Source organism: Melospiza melodia, chromosome 1 (genome assembly GCF_035770615.1).
Source record: "Melospiza melodia melodia isolate bMelMel2 chromosome 1, bMelMel2.pri, whole genome shotgun sequence".
Classification (NCBI taxonomy): domain Eukaryota; kingdom Metazoa; phylum Chordata; class Aves; order Passeriformes; family Passerellidae; genus Melospiza; species Melospiza melodia.
The window spans coordinates 115,191,816-115,204,269 of record NC_086194.1 but is presented as its reverse complement, the minus strand read 5'-3'; the positions used below and the strand labels follow the sequence as shown (position 1 = coordinate 115,204,269).

The 12,454-nt window shown below is 39.6% G+C and overlaps 1 protein-coding gene across 2 annotated transcripts in view; it reads left to right on the top strand.

Moving 5' to 3' along the window:
- The window catches only part of TSHZ1 (teashirt zinc finger homeobox 1), a 54,998-nt gene extending 43,784 nt beyond the window's left edge, over positions 1-11,214 (top strand). For both annotated transcript variants that reach the window (XM_063165139.1, XM_063165144.1), the window contains exon 2: positions 6,756-11,214. In XM_063165139.1, the coding sequence (XP_063021209.1) occupies positions 6,756-9,940 (3,185 nt within the window). In that variant the 3' untranslated portion in view covers positions 9,941-11,214. The remainder of the gene's footprint in view (positions 1-6,755) is intronic.
- Positions 11,215-12,454: the final 1,240 nt, after the last annotated feature.

Sequence of the window (12,454 nt, the reverse complement as noted above, 5' to 3'; positions counted from 1 at the left end):
TAACCTGCCTGGGAAATCTCTATTTTCATGCATTATCACAGTGCTTCTCTCTTCTTCCTAGGGTCCAGTATATTTCTGGCCTGGTGATGTCTCTGTCTGCTGTCTCTACCAAGTGCTTGCTTATTTGTTTGTTCAGGGGTTTCCTTACTCCTTCATCCCTGCTGTTGTGTACATATGAAACAGTGCTGAATGATGGAAAAGCTGAGACAAAACAAAGCCCCAGAATCCCTGCCAGTGACCGGGCCACCACAGGCAGGGAATTCAGACTATCAGGGTTTTCATGTCGATCTTTGGCAACATTTTGCCTTTTTTTTATGTTGTAGGAATTGTTTGCTGTTTGTACTCGGAGCTGAAACTTTCTCTTGCAAATGTGTTCATGTGAGAAGGGCTGGCAAATTTGATGCGTTTTGCAGTGATTCTCAGCTACTTCAGAGTGCAAGGATATATTCTGGGATGGCAAAATCACAAAGCCTTAAGGAAGCATTAAAGGGGTGGGCAGGAAGAAAATTCAGCAGCAAAATAGGGAGTTGAACAGGAAAGCCTTTTGAATAAGTAATTTGTAATAAAATCCCTTTTCTTTTTTTTTTTTTTTTTAAACACCTTGAACTTTTCCCATGTTGTTTGGAAATGAATAGAAAGTTAGTGCTGATGGTGACTTGGGTATTTGCCATCTGTAAATGCGTGCTTGCCTTTTAATCACCGAACTTTTGGTTTGTGCTTCACTATTAGTTAGTGATGCAAATGGAGGCTGAAATCCATGTGCCTGCTGAAGTCACTTCTCTAGGAGCCCCAGGCACCCTGGGCCTACAGTCTTTGTCATCCTGATCTTTGGTGCTCTCAATAATGCAGCAAGCCTTTTCTCCACCAAAGCGTCACCTGTCTAGGTGAGTCGTGCCATCCCCTATCTGAAGTGACAGCCATCTTTGAGTACCAGCATCTTAACTGACTTCTCTTTCATCATCCATGTTAGAGAAATAACATTTTCGACAAGGTGTTGGGTTTCCCCCCCCCTTTTCTTTATTCTTTCCCCAGCCCCCCTTCGCCCCTTAGTTAGAGCACCTGATCAAAAAATTATTTCTGACAAAGATTTCCTGCTCCAAATTAAATGAGCTCAAGGAGACGGAGCATTTTCACATGGAAAGAAAGGGAAACGTTGATGTTGGAAGTTAATGAATCTGGGAGGAGAGAGAACATTATTGAGACTGGATAATATGATCTAACAGCTTTCCTTCTTCTTATCCTCCCTGTAAAGAATGTATGGAAGTCAGTTATGTGGCATGATTCTAACATCTGTCCTACCCCATAATGGTAATTTGTATAAGTAATGGAAACAGGTTAAATACTTCCATTCTAATGTTGCCAGCAGGGATGAAAATGAACATTTCAATGAAATAATCTCGACAGAGCAGGGAGAGGAGGGGTGGATGGACTGATTCATCTCCAGCTCTCTTTGGTGATCCGAACGCTAATGAGAACGCTTGAATGTATAGTTTATCAGATAGAAGGGGAAGAGCAAGTAAATTTCTCAGATTAGAATCACTGTGAAAATATACCCACATGCAAGCTGCTTCGTTCTCCAATTGCCAGCGTTGGCTAATAATTTGCAGCATTCATTTTAAGGGGATAGAGGAGAGAAGAGAAAGAGGTGAAGAATCTTTTTGTTGGCTTTTAATGGGATGCCTTTAAGGGTTATCATTCAACCTGCTAGAAGCACGGAGGTTGCTCTTGTTACAGTACCTTATCTACTTTTCAGACCCATTGCATTAGAATTAGAGGGTAGGCAGTTCTAGTATTTTGCCCCCCATTTTGCTGCAATTAGAAATGAAAGACACAAACCTCTGTAGTAAGGTTATCTGGTTGTCTCATATTCTCTGCTGCTCCTCAGCCATTGTCATAACTAAGCCATATTTTTCCACCATAGTGACATTGTAATACAGACACACACACGTGCACACAGACTTGTAGCATCTGTGCCAGAATTTTGTATGAACATTTGTATATACTAATACAGAAGATTCGCAAATCTTCCAGCACGCCTGTTAAACTCTCACAACGTGCGATTTTAGATTCTTCTCTAAAATTGTCATGACTCTGTGTTCTGGAAACATGTCTGAAAATGATTTGGGTTTTTTCATCTGCCTCATTTTTCCATAATGAGGGAGATGTGTGGCTATAGATTGTCTTTTCTAGCTGTATTTTTTTTTCCCTAAGATATGAAATGGGTTCTTGTGTGCAGTGGAAATCACCCCCAGCCTGGAGTGCAGTTTGTGCAAGGTGACAGTGTGGGTTGTGAAAACTTCTGCAGCTGCTGTCTCCTGTTGGCTGGGTAAATATTAGAGCTGTGGCAATACATCTCTTGAAGAATGGTGAACACTCACATTGTGCCACTATTATTTAGTCACAGAGTAGGCCCTGATTTAGTGAAGAATTTTAGACCTAAACCTATCCCTATTTGTCAAAACTATGAAATAGGTATTTCAGTGAAAATTATCTCAGTATTCAATTCCTTTACTGAACTGTGACTTTCACTGCTTAGGTGTTTCTTCTGAATAAATTTATTTATTTGGAAGATTTAAAATTGGGTCTTGAAGAGCTTACTGCTTTTAATTTTGTAGACTACTAAAACCAAATACAATTATTAGTTTTGGTGCTTTTCAAAATAATTTATTCAATGCTGAATCCCTTTTTGAATGGAAAAGAGTACCTCTGCAGAGACAGATTCCTTCAAAGGCATAGTTCCAAGGTTGTGGAAAGGTTTTATGTGAGAATATTTTTATTTTTAACCACATCCTTACATTTCAGATCTCTGTCTGCTTTTTCAAACAATGGATGTGTATTTATAGTGTAAATATTCTCACTGAAGCAAACACAATGTGCTGTGCTACTCACATGTACAATATATAGCATCTCATGTCCACTTAGATTAGAATGCACAGCTTTTAACACTGCTCAAAGATGACAGTATATCTATGGGGAAGCATTGGCATCCAGAAGGCACATTTTATAGGCAAAAAAAAAAAAATAATAGCAAGACTTAATAGGAAAAAAAAGAAATACAAAATGCCCCCCCTAATTTTCAGTTGTCTGGAATTTGAAGGTTTTTCCCTCTTTTATACCTTGCATTTGCCTCAGTCTGTCTAGACACAAATGAGAAGGAAGAGAAAAGCTGACGCTGTGTTCTGTAATTTCTTCTACTTTGAATATAGTTATTGTTGGGGAGGATCATTGTCTCTTGATATTTTTGTGTGGTTTTGGGACATATATAAACTAGCAGTACCTTTGCAGATGCAGGAATGTCTGAAGAAGATTGCTGAGAGTTGCTCGGTCACAGAAAGATATGTTGTCTGAAATCTGTCTGTTGTACATTTTGTAATTTAGAATCTGAACATCTCATGCTTTTATTTAAGGTAGAATATATTACTTCTCTCTGCAAGTAATTATAATAGGAACATTTTTGCTGTGTTTAAAATACTGAATTTTATTTATTTGTCAAATTTCTGTGAGAATTTTAGTAAAATGTACATGCTTTTAGACATTAACATTCTTCCTTTTGTTTGCTTCTCTGTTAGCTCTTACAGAAACCTTTTCAGTTAGAGAATTGCACTGACCTTGCAAAATACCATATGTTGAGAGTGCTGCTATTCATCTCATAAGCATTAGTAGTCTTGAATGAACAGGTATTGTCTGTATCCTATGATAACCAAAGGAGTTAAAGAGACTATTATTTTTATTGCAGTGATAGAAAATTAAATATTACAGATAAATTGCTCATTTTTTTGTTAAGGAGCATTATTTCTTTGTGACTTTAGATACATGTACAGACATGTGGGTGTGCACATCATATAAATTCAGGGTTTATTTAGAACTGGCTTAAATTCTGAAATAGTAGAAAATCATAGTTCTGGCCATTTGTATATTCTTAACCCTTATATTACAGTATATGTTGGTAAAGGAGTGAACTCAATCATGTAGTAGTCTCAGCAAAACCAAAGAGTAGAAAAAGTGAGTAAAAGATGAGTATTTCACCCTGACACTCGGTTTCTTTGCTATTGCAGTTTAACATGGACCTTACATGTAGTTATAATGTTTCTTGTGTGGTTTAACTCCTTTTTATTTTTATGATACAGTGCAAAAGTATGAGAATAGAGAAAACACCATCATAAGTAAATAAAGAAAAATAAAAGACACGGCAATGGATCATTAAAGTTTCTTTTTAAGCAGATATATAGATGGTTATATATAGCAATTATAAAAATATATATTTATGTAATTTAGAATTAAGTAGAGATGTAAGCAAATGGATCCTTACAAAATGCTGCATCAACTATCAGAACATCCTGTATCTTACAACAGTTTTTTGCACCTAGTTATTAAAAATATTGGGATGCGAAAATTGGAGAAAAGTGACATAGTTGCACTAGGGTTAGTGAGAAGAAAGCTGTTCATAAAAGCTCAAAATGTGTGTCTTCTCAGTTTTTAGCTTGTACTTGTTTTCGTTTTGATTTTGGTTTTTTTGATAAAAATGCCAGATGGTAACTGCCCATTGTTGTGCATTTTAGGTCTCAGAGGGGTTTATTTTCTATTTAAAAATAATTTCAAAATTAGAAGCCATATTCTTCTTTAACTATTCTTTGCTTTTCTGATACTTAAAATTGTATTGTCTTTTGCCATTAAAAACTACTGCAAAAAGGTGTGTTGAATGAGAGGCTAAGAGATCCTAGACTGCAGCTGTGGGAGTGAATTCTATGTGTGTACCTAGAGTTCAGAACTGCAGCGGTCCTACCATCCTCAAATATCTGCAGAGTGTTCCAACAGCAGCATTGCTGCAAGACAGGGAAGCTGGCTGCCTTCTGAATTCTCTTACTACTTCTGCATTCTATTATTCATTTTATGGACAAAATGCCTTTTAGAGAATATTTTCATCTGGTTTTACAATGCTTTTCTAGCATCTTCCTGGCCTTTGACTCCAGGATTATTTCTGAATTTTATTTATTGTGCTTTGTACTCACCTGTCCTTTTAAACATATTAGAAAACACTTGAGGCTGATTTATCTTTTTGGACCCTGATCAGAACTTTTTTAAAAACTAAAAGGTCAAATTATCATCTGAAAATATTGACATTTAGGGGACAGGTGAAAAATGCAATGGGCATCTTAAGGTTCAGTACAACCCTAATTCTAGATAGAGTATTTTCTTGCTTCATCTTAAAAGATCAGGCTGAAGCAGTTAGGGGCTGCATTAAGAGTGAATTGCAAAGGTGAATACATAATGCAGTACTGACCGTAATGTGTTTCAAAGAGTATTCATATTACAATGAAAGAAGATTCTTTTTATTTTTCAGAAAAGGCATTTCAGAATATGTTAGCAACTGTGTACAAAAAGAAGATCGACTCGTACTTATGCTCCCCCCAGCTGAAGAAGACCTCAGCTTTGTTAACATAATAATACATATTTTCTTCATACCACATAGGAGCAGAAGTGCCTATTTTCTGGCTTGCTTTCAGTATTGTACCATGAAAGGACACAGGACACATTTCAGCATCACTTGCTGCAGAGTTCACCTGACAAGGAGGCACTTTTTTATTCAGTTACTGAAAATTGTTCATAATCCGTATTTTCTACCTTGACATTCTTATAAATTATCTACATTCCGTTGGCATTGTGATTTTTTTAAGCTTCTTTTACAAAACTGGAGGGAAATGTGTACAACTATGTTTTCTGCTTTGCAATGAAAGTGTACATTTATCACTTAGGTACATGTAAGTCACTTCTGTGAATTGAGCCCTTGGAGTAAATGTGTTTTGATGTAATGGCCATCTGCTCATGAATATCACATTTGCTAGTTTAACAAATAGTTTGATATAGATAAACACATAGTTTGGTGAGATCATATAGTTTCACAGATAGCAATGCAATAGAAAAGTTTTATATTTTCCGTAAACCAATAATCAAGCTGCAGTGGAGATCTCAAGGTTTTTGTTTGTTGCTTTAAGAAATTAATCTCTAGTATTTACTTTTAGTTTCTGACTGCTTTTTTTCAAAATGGTAAATGAAGGACCCACATCAGATCATAACAGGAGGCAAACTACATCCTTCCCATTTCAGAAAACAATCAATCTTGCTTCTCTTTTCACCTTTCAAAAATGAAAGCTGTTCTGCTCTCAGATGGACGCAGTACAGCCAGACACCAGGAGACCCTGGGAACAGCTGACCTGACACTCTTGCCCTGTATGGCTTCATTAGAGTCAGGTATCAGTGACACAGAAATGGCCCCTGCAGCTGCAGCTAAAGCCAGTTTCAAGAAAAGACAGAACTGACAAGATAGAGTTGGTCAAGTCAGTGATTCTGAGTGTCATGGTCTGAGGGATGTGGGTCAGCTGCAACGTGTTACACATACATATGTAGTGCAGTAAATATAGCTCAGCACCACACCATTTTTTTAAGTTGATAACAACTAGTTTAGTAGGCTCTTTGTTTGATTTTAGTTTTGATATTATGGCATTTACTGTGGGCCTGGCACATATTTTACTGCTGAAGTCAAAGTTTATTCTTCAGTATCACTGATATCAAACTGTAACCATGACAGAATGTGTGGATTTATAGGAGGAGTATGTGAGTGATGGTGAGTTTGGGTTTCAGATGTATCTTCAAAATTTGTCTTCATGGTTACAGTTTTCAGTGCAGGAGAGCCATGTAAAATGTGCGTGTTCAATAACATTGTCTTGTTTCCCCCCATGTCCCCTCCTGTATTTTAGCATATGTTCCTGAAGAAGAATTGAAAGCAGCAGAAATAGATGAAGACAGCGTGGAAGATGATGGGCTGTCTCTGGACATCCAGGAGAATGAGTATTTGTGCAATGAAGAAGCAGAGATCAAAGAGGCTCAAAGCTACCAGAACTCCCCAGTCAGCACTGCAACTAATCAGGATGCAGGCTATGGTTCGCCGTTTAGTGAAAACAGCGATCAGCTGGCCCATTTCAAAAGCACTTCCTCTAAAGAAGAGAAAGAGGATCCTCAGTGCACAGACAATGTTTCCTATCCACAGGACAGCTTGGCACAAATAAAAGCTGTGTATGCAAATTTGCTTTCAGAGACTTGCTGGTCCAGTTTAGCTTTGGACTTAAAGAAATCCAATCCAACCACCAGCAACAACGGAATCAGCCAGAATGAAAACGTGACCAGTACTGACACCAATGCCAATTCCCAGAGTACTTGTACTACCAGTACCAACACCAGTACCAGTACAACCACCAGTAGTACTAGTAACAGCAATAGTAACAGTGGTGGCTCGGGTTACGACTGGCACCAAGCTGCGTTGGCTAAAACTCTGCAGCAGACGTCATCGTACGGACTTCTGCCGGAGCCGAGTCTCTTCAGCACGGTGCAGCTTTACCGGCAAAACAATAAACTCTATGGGTCTGTGTTCACCGGTGCCAGCAAGTTCCGATGCAAAGACTGCAGCGCAGCCTACGACACTCTGGTGGAGCTAACTGTGCACATGAATGAAACTGGACATTACCGTGATGACAACAGAGATAAAGAAGCCGATAAGACCAAGCGGTGGTCAAAGCCTAGGAAACGATCACTTATGGAAATGGAAGGCAAAGAGGATGCCCAGAAAGTGCTTAAGTGCATGTACTGCGGGCATTCGTTTGAGTCTTTGCAAGACCTCAGCGTCCACATGATAAAAACAAAGCATTACCAGAAAGTGCCTCTGAAGGAGCCAGTACCAGCCATCACCAAATTGGTCCCTTCTACCAAAAAGCGAGCACTTCAGGACTTGGCTTCGCCTTGTTCACCTGAACCAACAGGGATCACGGCAGAAGCTTCACTGGGTGAGTCTGCAAAGGATCAGAAAACTGCCAACCCCTACGTGACTCCGAACAACCGCTATGGCTATCAAAATGGTGCTAGCTACACTTGGCAGTTTGAGGCACGCAAAGCCCAAATACTGAAATGCATGGAATGTGGCAGTTCCCATGATACTTTGCAGCAGCTCACTGCTCACATGATGGTCACCGGTCATTTCTTGAAGGTGACCAATTCTGCTTCCAAAAAAGGCAAACAGCTTGTGTTGGACCCAGTGGTGGAGGAGAAAATACAGTCTATACCTCTTCCACCCACCACCCATACAAGGCTACCGGCCTCCAACATTAAAAAGCAGCCTGATTCCCCAGCGGGCTCCACAAATTCGGAGGAAAAGAAAGACCTAGAGAAGGAAAAGCTGGTGGTCACCGAAACAGAGAAAAAGATTAAAGAAGAGACTGAGGACTCTACAGAGAAATTTGAGCCAACAACTTTGTATCAATACCTCAGAGAGGAGGACCTAGATGATAGTCCTAAAGGCGGAATAGACATATTGAAATCCCTGGAGAACACAGTGACAACAGCCATCAGCAAAGCCCAGAATGGAGCCCCTTCCTGGGGAGGATATCCCAGTATCCATGCAGCTTACCAGCTCCCAGGGACAGTGAAACCCCTTCAGCCCGCGGTGCAGAGTGTTCAAATGCAGCCGTCCTACGCGAGCAGTGTGAAATCGCTGTCGTCAGAACACAACGCACTCATCCATTCCCCAGGCAATCTCACACCCCCACCTCACAAGAGCAATGTATCTGCTATGGAGGAGCTAGTGGAGAAAGTTACTGGTAAAATCAACGTGAAGAAGGAAGAGAAGCCTTTGGAGAAGGAGAAGAGTTCTCCAGTTAAACCCATGTCACCTGCTGCTAAAGAAAACAAGGACTTCCCAAAAGCAGAAGAAATAAATAACAAACAGCAGCCAAAGAAGAGCTCTGAGTCTGAAGTTCAGAAGGTCAAAAAGGATAGTCCAGCAGAAGCACATACGCCAAATGGTACAGAGCCACTTAAAACAAAGGTTGCAAATGGCTGTAACAATTTAGGAATTATCACAGATCATTCACCTGAGCCATCCTTCATTAATCCATTGAGTGCTTTACAGTCCATTATGAATACCCACTTAGGCAAAATTTCTAAGCCGGTAAGCCCCTCTCTGGACCCTTTGGCCATGCTGTACAAAATTAGTAACAGCATGTTGGACAAACCCATTTACCCAACCACTCCAGTCAAGCAGGCTGACGCTATTGATCGGTATTACTATGAGAACAGCGATCAACCTATTGATTTAACCAAGTCCAAAAACAAGCCTCTTGTTTCCAGCGTGGCTGACTCTGCCTCATCCCCGCTGAGGGAGAGTGCCCTGCTGGATATTTCCGATATGGTGAAGAACCTCACGGGGCGTTTGACACCCAAGTCTTCAACTCCCTCTACCGTGTCAGAAAAGTCTGATGCTGATGGGAGCAGCTTTGAGGAAGCTCTGGATGAACTGTCACCAGTACACAAGAGGAAGGGCAGGCAGTCCAACTGGAACCCTCAGCATCTTCTGATCCTTCAAGCCCAGTTTGCTTCCAGCTTGAGGGAGACCCCGGAAGGCAAATACATTATGTCGGACCTAGGTCCACAAGAGCGGGTACACATCTCTAAGTTTACTGGTCTTTCCATGACCACAATTAGCCACTGGCTGGCCAATGTGAAGTATCAGTTAAGGAGGACAGGTGGAACTAAATTTTTAAAGAACTTGGACACAGGACATCCTGTTTTCTTTTGCAATGATTGTGCCTCTCAGTTCAGGACTGCTTCTACATACATAAGTCACTTAGAGACACACCTAGGGTTTAGTTTGAAGGATCTGTCAAAGTTGCCACTTAATCAGATTCAAGAACAGCAGAATGTTTCAAAAGTCCTCACAAACAAGACTTTGGGCTCACTTGGAATTGCTGAGGAGGACTTAGGCTCCACATTCCAATGTAAGCTCTGTAACCGAACTTTTGCAAGCAAGCATGCAGTCAAACTGCACCTTAGTAAAACACATGGCAAGTCCCCAGAGGACCATCTGATCTATGTAACTGAGTTAGAAAAACAATAGCGTCCAGGTAAGCAGCCAGGTATGCAAGTGACCACAGGAACATTGCACTAAACTTCTTCATAGTACTGCACTAGGCCTGACCTGAGCCTCTGAAATCAGTCTTACTTTTGTTGCTGAACTGCCTATCTGGACCTTGGTTTTTCTTACACTTATTTTGTAGTTATATTTATATGCTCTTTGTCTGATCTGTGCATGGTTATTTTTTTGTTTCTGTTTTTATTTTTTGTGAGTCAAAGTCTGACCTTTATTTTCAACATCTGTCCTTGATGTTAAGCTATCTTTTGTAGAATATAGTGGGAGACACTATTGAGAGACATTAATTTAGACGTAAAGAAAGACACAAAGAACAATGATAAAGAGACATCCTAAAATTACAAAGTTGCCATGACAATAAAGGTCACAGAACCTGGTAGTGTCAAGTTTTAACCCTCTGAGAACTGTAATAGCATTTCTGTGCCTTTCCCAGTGACTAAATAAGTAAATAAGGAGAAACAAAATAAAACAAAAGGCTTAAAGGCATTTCATTCAAATAAAAGCTGTGTCGGAAGCAGGACTTTTTTTTTTTTTTTATTGAATGAGCTTTTTTTTTTTTTAAATGCAGAACTGGTTTGTGAAGATATTGTGCATGCAGTCCTTGGAAGAAGGAGAGCTGTGTAGTACTCAAGGGGTTAGGAAGCCACAACTGTATAAGTTAAATAATGAATAAAAAAACAAGCAAACCAATTTGCCACTATGCCCAAACCCTCTGGATGCTGAGAATTGCCACTTTTTGGCAAAAGGAAAAAAAAAAGTATGCAAGCTGTTATTTAAAACAAATGTAAAAATGCTCTTTTCTTTCCTTTATTTTTTTTTTTCTGTAAAATACTGCAGTTTATAGTTATTTACAAATGTTAAGCTTTGGTACAAGCTGACCTTTCTATAGTGTGCTGCATTGGTAAATGAAAACAAAAAAAAATGGGGCAAATGTTGGATTCTGTTCCTTGTAAATTGCCAGCATCAGCTTAAAAAAATACATGTTACATATCGTACCATTTTAAACTGTTCAACTTTCTTTGTACCTTCTGGCTGTATGCTTTCTCTTTTAACTTTTTATATTGTCATTTTATATTCAATTTCTGTGTATATAATGTAAAACCACACTTTTTGAATAAAATTTAGTTCCTGCAGCTTGATATAAATAGAGGAATTTTACTGGCACCTGCATCTTTCCAGATGCATGTACTTAAAGGAACTATCTGACAAAAAAAATAAATAAATAAAAATAAAGCAAGCAATGCACTATGAATTATACATTTTGATGTTTTATCATTAATATTGTACAGTACATTTTGGTTCACACAATTAAATCCACTGTTTTCTCAAGTGTAAAATAAACCCACATGCAGTTCTTGATTTACATACATTGTCATGTCGTCATTAAATTCCCTTTGAGGTGTTGCTCCAGCTATAAGAGGCATCGTTTATATAATCAACCAGCGAAAATCTACTTGAAATCATCTCTCCTGATCTGTGTGCTGACGTGTCTCGCTCAAAGCCCTAATGCTGGTAACCTCTTAGGAGAGATCTGCAGCAGGCACTCACTGCAAAAGGTACACAGCCAGGGCAGCCAGGGGCGTCCTGCTCCTCCCTGGGGAGCGAGAGAGGCTGCAAAGGTTTTGGCCAAGTTATGTGCAGCTGTACCTGTAGCCATTTTCTGTGTGTGTTCAAAGCTGTCTCCTCCCTCCCTCCCTCCCTTCCCTGGTGAAACCTTTTGATTCCAGCAGTTCCATAGTCAGAGGCTGTGGCTCCTGCCCCTGTGGTCTGTTGATGCTGCGGTGCTGCCTCCCTGGCAGCGGTGAAGACCTCAGAGGCTTTGACACCAGTTTTTACTTACAGTACAAGGAGGCAGATCTGTGTTTCTCTGTACTTTTTAAATATTGCATTTTGAGGTAAGCTGAGCGCTATCATATCAGGTGTTTCCCTTAATCTTTATTTCTGTTCTGTTGAATGCAGATGTCATTTAGAATGTAAAAGAGAGCTGTCAGAGCCTTCACTTCTCTATCTCCTGAGTGCTTTGACAGTTACAGTGTATGAAAGCCTGGGATCTGCTATCCATTACACTTTTTGGATGGGCTATTAAATATGAGGACCTAGAGGGGTTTGCTTTCACGTGGTATTAGTGATACTGTTGTGCTATATATATTTCTGTGTACATATGTATATTCCTGTTTCTTCTTGGTTCTTCTGAAAGTAATTTAAATGTAAGATCTTTGCTTCCAAATACATCATGGTTCAACATTTAATCTTTACTTTAGCTACAGCTCCAGAAATATCCACACACTGTTCTGTTCCCTGTAAAAGCCTATCAGGTCCAGGTCAGTTACATTTATACGGTGTTTCTAAGTAGTGCAGGAAAGTGCCGTGAGGGTTTTTTAAAATGTCCCTTACTTTCTTCACTGCTAACTACCTTGTCCTTCAGGGGATCTAGCCATTTAGACATTTCAGTTCAATTACTGGATGATTATGTGCTTTGGG